Source organism: Monodon monoceros, unplaced genomic scaffold, assembly GCF_005190385.1.
Source record: "Monodon monoceros isolate NGI ecotype Baffin Bay Population unplaced genomic scaffold, NGI_Narwhal_1 Super_Scaffold_21, whole genome shotgun sequence".
In the NCBI taxonomy this organism is placed as follows: Eukaryota; Metazoa; Chordata; class Mammalia; order Artiodactyla; family Monodontidae; genus Monodon; species Monodon monoceros.
Genome location: NW_021703778.1, coordinates 172,446,842 through 172,463,299, shown reverse-complemented (window position 1 = coordinate 172,463,299; position 16,458 = coordinate 172,446,842). Strand labels below are relative to the sequence as shown.

Here is a 16,458-nt window from a genome sequence, read left to right as displayed (position 1 = left end):
ACACTAAATTCAGCAGTACACAAAAGGGCCATTGCATCAGGACCAAGCTGGGTTTATACTGGAGTGCAAGGTTGGTTTAACATCCGAAAATCAATAACCAAATGAAGCAGTCTTCTCAGAAATAAAGAAGTCAAATCCACATGAGGTCAAGGCTGTAGAGTGCAGCTGTCTGTTTACAGGAAACACACAGGTCAGAGGACCACGTTAAATTACACCATGGGAACGCAATCAGCAAAATCCAGACTCTGAGAAACTCCAAAGGACAGACTCCCCTCAGCAGCCCCAGATAAACTGCTTCAAAAAAAGGAAGGGGACCGGAATCACAACTAACTGCTGAACAATCATCGACAGGAAGACACTGGAACTCACCAAAAAAGATACCCCACATCCAAAGACAAAGGAGAAGCCACAATGAGACGGTAGGAGGGGCACAATCACAACAGAATCAAATCCCATAAGCGCTGGGTGGGTGACTCACGAACTGCAGAACACTTATACCACAGGAGTCCACACACTGGAGTGAAGGTTCTGAGCCCCACGGCAGGCTTCCCAACCTGGGGGTCCAGCAACGGGAGGAGGAATTCCTAGAGAATCAGACTTTGAAGGCTATCGGGATTTGACTGCAGGACTTCGACAGGACTGGGGGAAACAGAGACTCCACTCCTGGAGGGCACACACGAAGTAGTGCGCGCATCGGGACCCAGGGGAAGGAGCAGCGACCCCATAGGAGACTGAACCAGACCTACCTGCTAGTGTTGGAGGGTCTCCTGCAGAGGCAGGGGGTGGCTGTGGCTCACCGTGGGGACAAGGACACTGGCAGCAGCAGTTCTGGGAAGTACTCATTGGCATGAGCCCTCCCAGAATCCTCCATTAGCCCCACCAAAGAGCCCAGGTAGGCTCCAGTGCTGGGTCGCCTCAGGCCAAACAACCAATAGGGAGGGAACCCAGCCCTATCAGCAGACAAGCGGTTTAAAGTGTTACTGAGCTCCGCCCACCAGAGCAACAGCCAGCTCTACCCGCCACCAGTCCCTCCCATGAGGAAACTTGCTCAAGCTTCTTAGAGAGCCTCATCCACCAGAGGGCAGACAGCAGAAGCAAGAAGAACTACAATCCTGCAGTCTGTGGAAGAAAAACCACACTCACAGAAAGACAGACAAAATGAAAAGGCAGAGGACTTTGTACCAGATGAAGGAACAAGATAAAACCCCAGAAAAAACAACTAAACGAAGTGGAGATAGGCAACCTTCCAAAAAGAATTCAGAATAATGATAGTGAAGATGATCCAGGATCTCAGAAAAAGAATGGAGGCAAAGACCGAAAAGATGCAAGAAATGTTTAACAAAGACCTAGAAGAATTAAAGAACAAACACCTAGAAGAATTAACAAACGGACAGAGATAGACAATACAATAACTGAAATGAAAAATACACTAGAAGGAATCAATAGCAGAATAACTGAGGCAGAAGAACAGATAAGTGACCGGGAAGACAGAATGGTGGAACTCACTGCTGTGGAACAGAATAAAGAAAAAAGAATGAAAAGACATGAAGACAGCCTAAGAGACCTCTGGGACAACATTAAACACAACAACATTCAGATTATAGGGGTCCCAGAAGGAGAAGAGAGAGAGAAAGAACCCGAGAAAATATTTGAAGAGATTATAGTCGAAAATTTCCCTAACATGGGAAAGGAAATAGCCAGCCAAGTCTAGGAAGCGCAGAGAGTCCCAGGCAGGATAAACCCAAGGAGAAACATGCCGACACACATAGTAATCAAGCTGACAAAAATTAAAGACAAAGAAAAATTATTGAAAGCAACAAGGGAAAAACGGCAAATAACATACAAGGGAACTCCCATAAGGTTAACAGCTGATTTCTCAGCAGAAACTCTACAAGCCAGAAGGGAGTGGCATGATATACTTAAAGTAATGAAAGGGAGGAACCTACAACCAAGATTACTCTACCCGGCAAGGATCTCATTCACGTTTGATGGAGAAATCAAAAGCTTTACAGACAAGCAAAAGCTAAGAGAATTCAGCACCACCAAACCAGCTCTACAACAAATGCTAAAGGAACTTCTCTAAGTGGGAAACACAAGAGAAGAAAAGGACCTACAAAAACAAACCCATAACAATTACGAAAATGATAACAGTAATATACATATCGATAATTACCTTAAACGTGAATGGATTAAATGCTCCAACCAAAAGACACAGGCTCACTGAATGGATACAAAAACAAGACCCATATATATGCTGCCTACAAGACACCCACTTCAGACCTACGGACACATACAGACTGAAAGTGAGGGGATGGAAAAAGATATTCCATGCAAATGGAAATCAAAAGAAAGCTGGACTAGCCATACTCATATCAGATAAAATAGACTTTAAACTAAAGAATGTTACAAGAGACAAGGAAGGACACTACATAATAATCAAGGGATCAATCCAAGAAGATATAACAATTATAAATATATATGCACCCAATATAGGAGCACCTCAATGCATAAGGCAACTGCTAACAGCTACAAAAGAGGAAATCGACAGTAACACAATAATAGTGGGGGACTTTAACACCTCACTTACACCAATGGACAGATCATCCAAACGGAAAATTAATAAGAAACACGAGCTTTAAATGACACAATAGACCAGAGAGATTTAATTGATATTTATAGGACATTCCATCCAAAAACAGCAGATTACACTTTCTTCTCAAGTGCGCACGGAACATTCTCCAGGATAGATCACATCTTGGGTCACAAATCAGGCCTCGGTAAATTTAAGAACAGTGAAATCATATCAAGCACCTTTTCCGACCACAATGCTATGAGATTAGAAATCAATTACAGGGAAAAAAAGGTAAAAAACACAAACACATGGAGGCTAAACAATACGTTACTAAATAACTAACAGATCACTGAAGAAATCAAAGAGAAAATAAAAAAATACCTACAGACAAATTACAACAAAAACACAACGATCTAAAACCTATGGGATGCAGCAAAAGCAGTTTTAACAGGGAAGTTTATAGCAATACAAGCCAACCTCAAAAAAAAAGAAAAATCTCAAATAAACAATCTAAACTTACACCTAAAGGAACTAGAGAAAGAAGAACAAACAAAACCCAAAGTTAGTAGAAGGAAAGAAATCATAAAGATCAGAGCAGAAATAAATGAGATAGAAACAAAGAAAACAATAGCAAAGTTCAATAAAACTAAAAGCTGGTTCTTTGAGAAGATAAACAAAATTGATAAATCTTTAGCCAGACTCATCAAGAAAAAGAGGGAGAGGACTCAAATCAATAAAATTAGAAATGAAAAAGGAGAAGTTAGGGCTTCCCTGGTGGCACAGTGGTTAAGAATCTGCCTGCCAATGCAGGGGACACGGGTTCGAGTCCTGCTCCGGGAAGATCCCAGATGCTGCGGAGCAACTAAGCCCGTGTGCCACAACTACTGAGCCTGCATTCTACAGCCCATGAGCCACAATTACTGAGCCTGTGAGTCACAACTACTGAGCTCGCGAGCCACAACTACTGAAGCCTGCACGCCTAGAGCCCGTGCTCCGCAACAAGAGGAGACACCACAATGAGAAGCCTGCGCACCGCAATGAAGAGTAGCCCCCACTCACAACTAGAGAAAGTCCATGCGCAGCAACAAAGACCCAACATAGCCAAAAAAAAAAAAGGAGAAGTTACAATGGACACCGCAGAAATACAAAGCATCATAAGAGACTACTACAAGCAACTCTATGCCAATAAAATGGACAACCTGGAAGAAATGGACAAATTCTTAGAAAGATATAATCTTCCAAGACTAAACCAGGAAGAATTAGAAAATATAAACTGATCAATCACAAGTAATGAAATTGAAACTGTGATTAAAACTCTTCCAACAGGGTTTCCCTGGCGGCGCAGTGGTTGAGAGTCCGCCTGCCGGTGCAGGGGACACAGGTTCGTGCCCCGGTCTGAGAGGATCCCGCGTGCCGCGGAGCGGCTGGGCCTGTGAGCCATGGCCGCTGGGCCTGCGCGTCCAGAGCCTGTGCTCCGCAACGGGAGAGGCCACAGCAGTGAGAGGCCCGCATACCCCAAAAAAAAAAAAAAAAAAAAAATCTTCCAACAAACAAAAATCCAGGACCAGATGGCTTCACAGGTGAATTCTATCAAACATTTAGAGAAGAGCTAACACCCATCCTTCTCAAACTCTTCCAAAAAATTGCAGAGGAAGGAACATTCCCAAACTCATTCTGTGAGGCCACCATCACCCTGATACCAAAACCAGACAAAGATACTACAAAAAAAAGAAAATTACAGACCAATATCACTGATGAATACAGATGCAAAAATCCTCAACAAAATACTAGCAAACAGAATCCAACAACACATTAAAAGGACCATACACCATGATCAAGTAGGATTTATCCCAGGGATGCAAGGATTCTTCACTATATGCAAATCAATCAATGTGATACACCATATTCACAAATTGAAGAACAAAAACATATGATCATCTCAATAGATGCGGAAAAAGCTTTTGACAAAATTCAACACCTATTTATGATAAAAACTCCCCAGAAACTGGGCATAGAGGGAACCTACCTCAACATAATAAAGGCCATATATGACAAACCCACAGCAAACATCACTCTCAATGGTGAAAAACTGAAAGCATTTCCTCTAAGATCAGGAACAAGACAAGGATGTCCACTCTCGCCACTCTTATTCAACATAGTTTTGGAAGTCCTAGCCACGGCAATCAGAGAAGAAAAAGAAATAAAAGGAATACAAATTGGAAAAGAAGAAGTACAACTGTCACTGTTTGCAGATGACACGGTACTATACATAGAGAATCCTAAAGATGCCACCAGAAAACTACTAGAGCTAATCAGTGAATTTGGTAAAGTTGCAGGATACAAAATTAATGCACAGAAATCTCTTGCATTCCTATACACTAACAATGAAAGATCAGAAAGAGAAATTAAGGAAATAATCCCATTCACCATTGCAACAAAAAGAATAAAATACCTAGGAATAAACCTACCTAAGGAGGTAAAAGACCTGTACTCAGAAAACTATAAGACACTGATGAAAGAAATCAAAGATGACACAAAGAGATGGAGAGATATACGACATTCTTGGATTGGAAGAATCAATATTGTGAAAATGACTATACTACCCAAAGCAATCTACAAATTCAATGCAATCCCTATCAAATTACCAGTGGCATTTTTTACAGAACTAGAACAAAAAAATCTTAAAATTTGTAGAGAGACACAAAAGACCCCGAATAGCCAAAGCAGTCTTGAGGGAAAAAAACGGAGCTGGAGGAATCAGACTCCCTGACTTCAGACTATACTACAAAGCTACAGTAATCAAGACAATATGGTACTGGCACAAAAACAGAAACATAGATCAATGGAATAAGATAGAAAGCCCAGAGATAAACCCACGCACCTATGGTCAACTAATCTATGACAAAGGAGGCAAGGATATACAGTGGAGAAAAGACAGTCTCTTCAATAAGTGGTGCTGGGAAAACTGGACAGCTACATGTAGAAGAATGAAATTAGAACACCCTAACACCATACACAAAAATAAAGTTAAAATGGATTAGAGACCTAAATGTAAGACCAGACACTATAAAACTCTTAGAGGAAAACATAGGAAGGACACTCTTTGACACAAATCACAGCAAGATCTTTTTTTTTTTTTTTTTTGCGGTACGCGGGCCTCTCACTGTTGTGGCCTCTCCCGTTGCGGAGCACAGGCTCTGGATGCACAGGCTCAGCGGCCATGGCTCACGGGCCCAGCTGCTCCGCGGCATGTGGGGTCTTCCCGGACCGGGGCACAAATCCGTGTCCCCTGCATCGGCAGGCGGACTCTCAACTACTGCGCCACCAGGGAAGCCCCAGCAAGATCTTTTTTGATCCACCTCCTAGAGTAACAGAAATAAAAACAAAAATAAACAAATGGGACCTAATGAAACTTAAAAGCTTTTGCAGAGCAAAGGAAACTACGAACAAGTTGAAAAGACAACCCTCAGAATGGGAGAAAATATTTGCAAACAAATCAATGAACAAAGGATTAATGTCCAAAATATATAAACAGCTCATGCAACTCAATTTTTTTTGCGGTACGCGGGCCTCTCACTGTTGTGGCCTCTCCCGCTGCGGAGCACAGGCTCCGGACGCGCAGGCTCAGCAGCCATGGCTCACGGGCCCAGCCGCTCCACGGCATGTGGGATCTTCCCGGACCAGGGCACGAACCCGTGTCCCCTGCGTCGGCAGGTGGACTCTCAACCACTGCGCCGCCAGGGAAGCCCCACAGCTCAATATTAAAGAAACAAACAACCCAATCCAAAAATGGGCAGAAGACCTAAACAGACATTTCTCCAAAGAAGACATACAGATGGTCAAGAAGCACATGAAAATCTGCTCAACGTCACTAATTATTAGAGAAGTGCAAATCAAAACTACAATGAGGTATCACCTCACACCAGTTAGAATGGGCATCATCAGAAAATCTACAAACAACAAATGCTGGAGAGGGTGTGGAGAAAAGGGAACCCTCTTGCCCTGTTGGTAGGAATGTAAATTGATACAGCCACTATGGAGAACAGTATGGAGGTTCCTTAAAAAACTAAAAATAGAATTACCATATGACACAGCAATCCCACTACTGGGCATAGACCCAGAGAAAACCACAATTCAAAAAGACACATGCACCCCAATGTTCACTGCAGCACTATTTATAACAACCAGGACATGGAAGCAACCTAAATGCCCATCGACAAACGAATAGATAAAGAAGATGTGGTACATATATTCAATGGAGTATTACTCAGCCATAAAAAGGAAAAAAACTGGGTCATTTGTAGAGACATGGATGGATTTAGAGACTGTCATACAGAGTGAAGTAAGTCAGAAAGAGAAAAACAAATATCGTATATTAACACATATATGTGGAACCTAGAAAAACGGTACAGAATAACCAGTTTGCAGGGCAGAAATAGAGACACAGATGTAGAGAACAAACGTATGGACACCAAGGGGGAAAGTGGAGGGGGGGGGGTGGTGGTGGGGTGAATTGGGAGATTGGGATTGACATATATACACTAATATGTATAAAATACATAATAAGAACCTGCTGTATAAAAAAATAAATAAAATTCAAAAATTCAAAAAAAAGGAAGGGGATAGAGTCAAACCCTATAGACTGAAAGAAAACTAAAAGAATATTAATCAATCTCAATGTGTAGACCTTATTTGGATGCTGATACAAGCAAATTGTAAAAGAAAACATTTATGACATTTCTAAGACAACTGAAGGAATTTGAACATTGGAAATTTGCTGGGATTAAGGAATTATAATATTTTTAGGTGTGACAATGGTATTATGTTTTATATATATATATACACACACACACATATATGTATATATATTTAAGTCTGTATCTTTTAAAGATACACACTGAAATACTTACAAATGAAATATGTCTGCTATTTGGCATAAAATTATCTGGGAAGGGGGACTGGATGGGGCTAAAGATGAAATAAACAGCCATGAGTGGATAACTGTAGAAGCAGGGTACTGGATACACAACAATTCTTTATATTCTTCTATCTTTGTACATGTTTTAAATTTCCCGTAAGTAACAAAAAAAGAAAATCAATAAATCAAAGTAATTCTCCACATTAACAGAACAAGGGGAAATCATGTAATTGTTTCAATAGGTGAAGGAAAAGCAATTGGTAGCGTTAGAACACTGGACTGAGTGGGAAAACATTGATTTCAATCCTGGCTCTGCTCTGTGATTAGCAGGCAGTCACTTTACATCTCTGGGTCCCAATTTCCTCACCTTTATGATAACAGAGTTAAATTGCATGGTTTTTAAGTCCTCCCACCCCAGCTTTGTTTTCCAACTATTTATTGAAAGCCTTTTAAATACTAGAAATAGCCATGTTAACCTTAAAATTCAGTGACTGGCTCTCTCACCAGTTTCTCATTTATCCTGAGTTTCAACTTCTTCCTATGAGGTTTATTCCAAATCTAAACTTGGGGATTTTGGAGATCATTCTCCTTAATGAAAATGTAAGCAAAACGTGACACCAGTAGTTCCATTATCTGTTGTTACTTGCAAATATTACCTCTCTATGCTGAGGGCCTGTTTCTCTATTTTGTTCATCTAAAAATTACTAGAAGAAAAATTTTAATTCATTATCCTTTGGATAAAGGAACTATAACATGTATATTCCTTATGTGCAAGCATTATGATCTTGAAATTGTTTAATCTTACTGTAAAAAAGTAAGTAATTATTGAAAAGTAATTATTCAATCTCATCTGTAAAATGGGGATGATAAAAGCACCTACTGGACAGAATTTTGAGGCTTAAATAAGGTAAAATATGTAAAGTTTTCAGAACAGTGCATGCAAGTGCTTGATAAATGTTTACTATCAGTATAAACGTGAATGGAATTCAGGACTATAAGCAAATATTAATGCATATCATGTAACCGTGGTTCCCTAACTTGTGAACTTATTGGACTTGCCCTTAAGAATCCTGATGTTTGGGGCTTCCCTGGTGGCACAGTGGTTAAGAACCTGCCTGCCAACGCAGGGGACACGGGTTGGAGCCCTGATCCGGGAAGATCTCACGTGCCGCGGAGCTACTAAGCCCGTGCGCCACAACTACTCAGCCTGCGCTCCAGAGCCCACGAGCCCCAACTACTGAAGCCCACGCGCCTAGAGCCCGTGCTCCGCAACAAGAGAAGTCACCACAATGAGAAGCCCGCGCACTGCAACCAAGAGTAGCCCCTGCTCGCCGTAACTAGAGAAAGCCCGCGCACAGCAATGAAGACCCAATGTAGCCATAAATAAATAAATTTAAAAAAAAAAAAGAATCCTGATGTTTGGACTTCCCTGGTGGCACAGTGGTTAAGAATTTGCCTGCCAATGCAGGGGTTCGATCCCTGGTCCAGGAAGATCCCACATGCCACGGAGAGCTGCGCCACAACTACTGAGCTTATGCTCTAGAGCCCTCGAGCCACAACTACTGAATCCCACACACCTAGAGCCCGTGCTCCACGACAAGGGAAGCCACCGCAACGAGAAGCTCACACACCACAACAAAGAGTAGCCCCCGCTTACCGCAATTAGAGGAAGCCCACGTGCAGCAATGAAGACCCAACGCAGCCAAAAAATAAATAAATAAATAATTTTTTTAAAAAAGAGAGAGAGAATCCTTATGTTTTATCTCAACAGAGCTGGGGGGAAAACAACTAGACAAATCAAGAAAATAAGTAAATATCCTGATGCCCAGGCTGCATCCCAGACCAATCACATCAAAATCTCTGGGGGTGGGCCCCGGTATTTCTTAGTCTTCCAGATCATTCCAAATGTGCAGGCAAAGGTGTAAACCAATGACGTAAACAACAAAGGTAAGGAATAAGCAGGTACGAAGCAGCTAGAGAACTCCTGATTTGACAGCTCAGTTTAAGCTGGGTTTGGAAGGAAAAGTGGTGCTTAACTCTAAGTTCTATAATGTTTTTCTATTAAAAACCGGTAGCCAGGGACTTCCCTGGTGGCAGAGTGGTTAAGAATCCACCTGCCAATGCAGTGGACACGGGTTCGAGCCCTGGTCTGGGAAGATTCCACATGCTGCAGAACAACTAAGTCTGTGTGCCACAACTACTGAGCCCGTGTGCCACAATTACTGAAGTCCGCGCGCCTAGAGCCCATGCTCCACAATAAGAGAAGCCACCGCAATGAGAAGCTCGCGCACCGCAACAAAGAGTAGCCCCCTCTCGCTGCAACTAGAGAAAGCCCACGCACAGCAACGAAGACACAACACAGCCAGAAATAAATAAATTTATTTATTTTTTAAAAAATAGTAGCCAGGGAATTCCCTGGCCGTTCAGTGGTTAGGACTCTGCGTTTTCACTGCTGAGGGCCCAGGTTTAATCCCTGGTCAGGGAACTAATATCCCGCAAGCTGCACGGCATGGCCAAAAAATAAATAAGTAAATAATAATAATAATAAACTGGTAGCCAGAGATTAGAGAGGGAAATAAATTGTGTAGGTCCTAAAAGCAGGTCTCCTTAACGCAAGTGAAGAACAAAGAATGAGAAAATACATAGGGTGAACTAGAAATACAGGATTAAAATATATCTCTTTAGATAAAGAAAACAAAAGGTTTAGGACCTGTGACTTTTAAGAAGGCCTTTAAAAATATTTAAAATCACAGCCTGAAAGACAACAATCTCCCTCTGCTGCAGGAATTTAATTACCTGGAGAACCGGCTGTGTGCTCAGGAAGCACACAAAGATGGGGCCAAATACATAGGAAACACAAATTGCCCTGAGGAAAGAACTGCTCTTTAACGTCCCATCCAAAACCTAGCGTAATGCGGAACACATTCTAAAAAACAACAACAAGGGCTTCCCTGGTGGCGCAGTGGTTGAGAGTCCGCCTGCCGATGCAGGGGACGCGGGTTCGTGCCCCGGTCCGGGAAGATCCCACATGCCGCGGAGCCGCTGGGCCCGTGAGCCATGGCCGCTGGGCCTGCGCGTCCGGAGCCTGTGCTCCGCAGCGGGAGAGGCCACAACAGTGAGAGGCCCGTGTACCGCAAAAAAATAAATAAATAATAAAATAAAAAACAACACAAGTCGTAAGGCTAGAACGGGGAAGGTCTGACTCATGGGTCAGCTGCTCCACTTTCAGCCTCATCGGCATCATCGCCTTCACAGGTGTAGGCAGTCCAACAGCTACGCAGCACTGGCTCCTTGTCACTTGGACTGCAAAAGGCAGAGGTCTCATCCCGAGGATCAGACCCACAGTAAGACTTACTTTAACAAAAGGCTGTATGTCGACAGAGAAAGCCCTGCGTGGGTGCTGTTCTTTTTTCCAGCACTTGTTCACAAAAGAAGCTGGGCGAAGTCCTCACCGTGGGGGCAGCTGTTGGCTGATGTTGTTTGCCCTCCCAGAGCATTTTCAGATACCTGTTGAGTATCTTTCTGCCCAAAGACTGAGATGCTGGCGGGTTTCTATGTTCTAGGAACAGAAGTCAGGGCTGCGGCCACTGTATGAGGGAACTGAGCCAGAGGCTTGGGGTCTAGGCGCCCAGTTGCCCTGGTAACTCCCTGTTTACACTGTAAACCAGACAGAACCTCAAAGCTGCATTTATAAAAGCATGCTAATAGCAACAGACCAAAATAAATGAAAATTTACAGGCAGGCACGTTTTGGAATTCTTAATAAGCTCTTTTTATCCTTCTTTAATTATCGTTTAAAGGATGCTTGCCAGCCTCGCTCCTTAGCCTGCTGGCAAATGAAACGTTAGTTTTTGTATGCTTTTTTTTTTTTTTTTTTTTTTTGGTGGGGGCGGGGGCAGGCTGCACAGCGCGGCATGCGGAACTTCCCCGACCAGGAATAGAACTCGCATCCTCTGCAATGGAAGCGCGGAGTCTTACGCACTGGACCGCCAGGGAGGTCCAGTATTTTTAGGCTTCGTTTAAATATTCTATCTGCAGTCCATTCCACACCGTTAGTCCAAATTTTCATGTGACAGTTGGAATGAAGGCCTACGGCTCCCTCAAACAAAACATCCTGCCCCAAAGCAGTGCAATTTATAAAAACTGCTCGCCACCCCTTGCTGCTAAAGATATTCATCTTTGTGCATCTTTGGTCAGTAACACGCATATATGCACACACAGTTTCCAAACCAGAAAAAGCGTTCAACGTGAAGTCCTACAAGATATGACGATAGTTTGTCATCACTTGACGAAAAGCACTAATAATTTGAACGAGGCCAAGCGCGCGCGAACACACACACACGCTGTGCTTATAAACAGCTCTTTAAATGTAAAGACTAATTACCCTCGACAAGAAATAAGGTACGTATAAACTTCCTAGCTGACTCTGCTCTACTTAACAGAAGTTCTGTCAACAGCCCCGGGGTGGCGGCGACGCAGAACACTTGGGGGCTCCGGGGCCTCCCCACTCTCCTCCACCCGCCCGTCCCCCCACGCCGCGTACGCTGCTCCGCGCCAGGCCCGTGCCGGCTCGGGGACCCTGCTCCCGGGTAGCTCAGCCGAGGCCGCCAGTGCGGCAACGCAGGTGAGCGCCCACGTGTGTCCCTGAGGGGCGCGGCTCGGGTCTGTCGCCCCTCGCGGTCACTCCCGGCCCAACCTCTCCGGGAACCACGCTCACCCGGCTCGGCGCGGCATCCCTGCGCTCACCGCCGCGCTCGGGGACGAGCTGGCAGCTGCCGCCGGAGAAGGCGCGGCAGAGAGGAAGGGGGAACCTCCTCGGGGGTCGCAAGGCCGCCATGGCTGCCGTCCGGCGGCTACCGCACGCACAGCGAAGTCGCGACGGTGCGAGGGGCTGCCTTACGGCACGGTCGCAAAGTCCGCGGGAGGGGACGACTCGGCCGACCATGAGCTTGCCCGGCATGTGACAGGCTGCGTAGGCGGCCGAACGGCGCGAGCGCGCCCGGGTGGCAGCTCCTCGGGCGCGGGCATTTCAGGGGATTGCGCTAGGCGGCTAGCGGCGGGCTCAGCAAGGGTCGAGGTGCAGCGCGGACGCCGGAGGACGTTTTCCCAGGGCGGGGGGTGTTCGGCCCGGGGGCGGGGCTGCCGGTCCCGGCGACTGCAGGACTGAGGGGCTTTGGCGGCGAAGCGTGCGATGGCGCGGGCTGCGCAGGTGAGCGAGGGCGGAGGCCTCCGCGGGGGGGGGGGGGGGGGGCGGTGCGCGCGGCCTCCCTCGGCGGGGGCTGCCAGCGGACGACCCCTGTCCCGGGGCGCCACCCCCGCCCCGGGTCAGACGCCGCCGGGCCCGGTTTCGGAGCCGGGCTCCCCGCAGCCGGCCGGGCCCGAGTTTCCTCCCTTCTCGCCTGCTCCCCTGGCCCGGCCGAGCGCGGCCGTCCCCTCCCCCCACGGGCCATTGTGAGGTCAGGCCGGCGGGCGCGTCGTGGGGCCGGGGCGAGACGCCCGGAGCGGCCGCTGCGGCCGGTAGCTGCCGCTGCCACCGCCGGCCCCTTCCCTGGCTGCCCCGTTTAGACCTAGCCGGGACGGGGAGAGAGATGCAGGTTGGGGCGCAGCTCCGGTGCCGCACCCCGTAAAGGGTCGATCTTCCATCTGGCCACTTCACCCACAGGAAGCCAAGACCAAACCAGCTTAGACCGCTGCTGGGTAAAGTGCTGGGAGGGCCGGGCGAGAAGGGAGGAAACAGCAGAGGCAGCCTGCTCTTCTGGGTTTCCAGAGGCGTGTTCTGGGCTCGGCCACCCACAGGGGATTAGTTTCGGTTAAGCATCCATCCCCCTCCCGTGAAAGAGCGTAAAAAAAAAAAAAAAAATGCGTTAAGCCCTTCTGGACCCTTAAAGGGAGGCTGGTGAATGAATTAGTCATAGTTGTCTCATTCTCGTGGGGTGTGGTTTGGAGGAGAAGAGGAGCATGATAGGGCCCAGGGGGTACTAGGCCTCCGAAGCCCAAGGTGGTGTCTTTAACGTAACCCCAGTCGCCTTCCCTGTGGAATTTTATCCCTGTGCAGGGAGGATTTGTGAGGTGTGAAAAGGGTGGGGCGAGAAACAGGGTATCTTTACACAAGTGCTTAAAGGGTGGAGAGGAAGTAGAAGCGGGGACTTTTGGGACTGTCTGCGAACCCCTGGTGTTTGTTTCGGTGGCTCAGCTCCTTTTGTTTAGTTCGTTTTCCTGAAACTAGGCATAGCACTTTGGCCTGATGGGGTTGCTTCAGTGAACCCATGTCGTCTGGAAGGTTAGGAGAGCTGCTGTTTCACATCCCGCAGATGTGCCCTGCTCTTGCCAAAAACCAGCTTCCAGTGTTAGGACCTAAGGTACTTGTGCTTTTTCCAAGCTGATGGTTCAGCCTCGTGGCATACTTATGAAGGCATATGCCGTTTTCTTTGATGACTGAGGAAACTGAATTTCCCAGGTCCGGAGCTCTGGCTCATATTCCCCACGGCAGTAACCCCGGTCTCAATTACTGTCACGTTTAGGTTGTTTTCAGGAGAGGGAGTTGATTAGTCACTCTAATTTCTGTACTTGAGCGTGACTGTTCTTGGGATCGCAATAACAAGCCGTATTTCTTAAGCATATCTTTGTAGAATGAATTAATATATGATTACCGTTCTGCAGGCTTTGTGGTGTGATAAGTTATCATGTTTGTCATCTTTTAGTGCTTGTGAAACTGAACACAACAAAAGTATGGAGATGGGAAACCAACATCCTTCTATTACTAGGCTTCAGGACATCCAAAAGGAGGTGAAAAGCATAGAGCAGCAAGTAATTGGTTTCAGCGGTCTGTCAGACGACAAGAATTACAAGAAACTGGAGAGGATTCTAACAAGACAACTTTTTGAAATAGACTCGGTAGATACTGAAGGAAAAGGAGATATTCAGCAAGCTAGGAAGAGGGCAGCACAAGAGACAGAGCGTCTTCTCAAAGAGTTGGAGCAGAATGCAAACCACCCACACAGGATCGAAATAGAGAACATTTTTAAAGAAGCCCAGTCCCTAGTGAAAGAGAAGATTGTGCCATTTTATAGTGGAGGCAACTGTGTAACTGATGAGTTTGAAGAAGGCATCCAGGATGTCATTTTGAGGCTGACACACGTTAAAACTGGAGGCAAGATCTCCTTGCGGAAAGCACGGTATCACACTTTAACCAAAATCTGTGCAGTGCAAGAGATTATCGAGGACTGCGTGAAAAAGCAGCCTTCCCTGCCGCTTTCTGAGGACACGCATCCCTCAGTTGCCAAAATTAACTCTGTGATGTGTGAAGTGAACAAGGCCAGAGGCACTCTGATTGCCCTTCTTATGGGAGTGAACAGTGATGAGACTTGCAGGCACTTATCTTGTGTGCTGTCGGGGCTGATGGCCGATCTGGATGCTTTAGACGTGTGCGGCCGCACCGAAATCAGAAATTACCGGAAGGAGGTCGTGGAAGATATCAACCAGTTATTGAAGTACTTGGATTTAGAAGAGGAAGCAGATAGCACTCGTGCGTTTGACCTGGGGCAGAATCATTCCATTTTAAAAATAGAACAGGTCCTCAAGAGAATGAGAGAAATAAAAAACGAACTTCTTCAAGCACAGAATCCTTCAGAATGGTACCTGAGCTCCAAAACAGAGCTGCAGGGTTTGATTGGACAGTTGGATGAGGTAAGTCTTGAAAAAAACCCCTGCATCCGGGAAGCCAGGAGAAGAGCGGTGATCGAAGTTCAGACCCTCATCACTTACATCGACTTGAAGGAAGCCCTCGAGAAGAGAAAGCTGTTTGTTTGTGAGGAGCACCCCTCACACAAAGCGGTCTGGAACGTCCTGGGAAACTTGTCAGACATCCAAGGGGAAGTTCTCTCATTTGATGGCAGTCGAAATGATAAGAACTACATCCGGCTGGAAGAGCTGCTCACCAAGCAGCTACTTGCCCTGGACGCCGTTGACCCACAGGGAGAGGAGAAGTGTAAGGCTGCCCGGAAGCAGGCGGTGAAGCTTGCACAGAATATCCTCAGCTATCTCGACTTGAAATCCGATGAATGGGAGTACTAAAACGCCAGAGAGCCCACGGTTGATCATTCTCATTTTGCACTTTATACATATGCCTGTGTATTTATAGAGAGCTTTCAGTTTGTTGAGCCTGGATGCGATTTATACATGCATATGTCAATCTCAGTATTTAGGATTTAAGCAAATTCAGTATCTCTGCTGCTTTTGATGTTGAAAAACAAATATTACGACATACTAACTTTTCCATTTGGATCACTATGTTGTGGTGTGGTTTTCTGTTGTTTTTTTTTTTTAAATCAGAAAATGGAATAGGGGCAGCTTTTAAAACAGTTTTAATAGGTTGTTCAAGCATTAAAACGCAGATGTTTCAGAATCTAGAATAGACATAACCTTACATAATAAATACCAGGACAGTTATGAGGAAGGGGGAAATTTTTGGTTAAATGGAAGTAAGGTCCAAGCACAAACGCAGTACAATGAAATGTTTTATTACGCTAAGTAAAGCAGAAGGATTTTTTTCATTTATAAAACCCAATCGGTTCCACCCAATTTAATAGGGTGGGAGTCTTTTTGTTTTTTTGGATGGTGGGTTTTCTCATAAACATTTTTTGTTTGAAATACAGTGTATTTTCTCCTGTACTCTGCATTTAGAGGGGGAGTCTTATTTTTGTGTATGACATAATAAAATTATGAAAATGAATAGCAAAAACACCTTTGAGACTGCATTGAAGAAGGGATAAAACACCAGCTGATACCTTCAAGTTGTTTTTGTTTGTAAAATCTAAACTTAGAATTTCCCTTAGAAATTACTAAGGATGGGAACATTTAAATGAAGTTAATGGACCTTGAAAAAAAAAAGGAAACACCCACACCCATGGTAAGATAATGAAAAGAAGTGGAAATTACCAATTATCAGGTTATGCTAAAATAAGCAAAAA

The 16,458-nt window shown here is 45.3% G+C and overlaps 2 protein-coding genes across 4 annotated transcripts in view; one reads left to right on the top strand and one right to left on the bottom strand.

The window, feature by feature from the left end:
• The window catches only part of LOC114904487 (apoptogenic protein 1, mitochondrial), a 35,025-nt gene extending 22,512 nt beyond the window's left edge, over positions 1-12,513 (bottom strand). For both annotated transcript variants that reach the window (XM_029238504.1, XM_029238503.1), the window contains exon 1: positions 12,207-12,513. In XM_029238504.1, the coding sequence (XP_029094337.1) occupies positions 12,207-12,449 (243 nt within the window). In that variant the 5' untranslated portion in view covers positions 12,450-12,513. The remainder of the gene's footprint in view (positions 1-12,206) is intronic.
• On the top strand, positions 12,495-16,407 carry BAG5 (BCL2 associated athanogene 5). 2 transcript variants are annotated; one of them, XM_029238500.1, is made up of 2 exons: positions 12,495-12,698; positions 14,191-16,407. In XM_029238500.1, the coding sequence occupies exon 2, from the start codon at positions 14,219-14,221 to the stop codon at positions 15,560-15,562; it is 1,344 nt and encodes a 447-aa protein (XP_029094333.1). In that variant the 5' UTR covers positions 12,495-12,698; positions 14,191-14,218; the 3' UTR covers positions 15,563-16,407. The 2 variants fall into 2 exon arrangements, with proteins under 2 accessions (XP_029094333.1, XP_029094334.1); XM_029238501.1 differs by lacking the exon at positions 12,495-12,698 and adding an exon at positions 12,817-13,848.
• Positions 16,408-16,458: the final 51 nt, after the last annotated feature.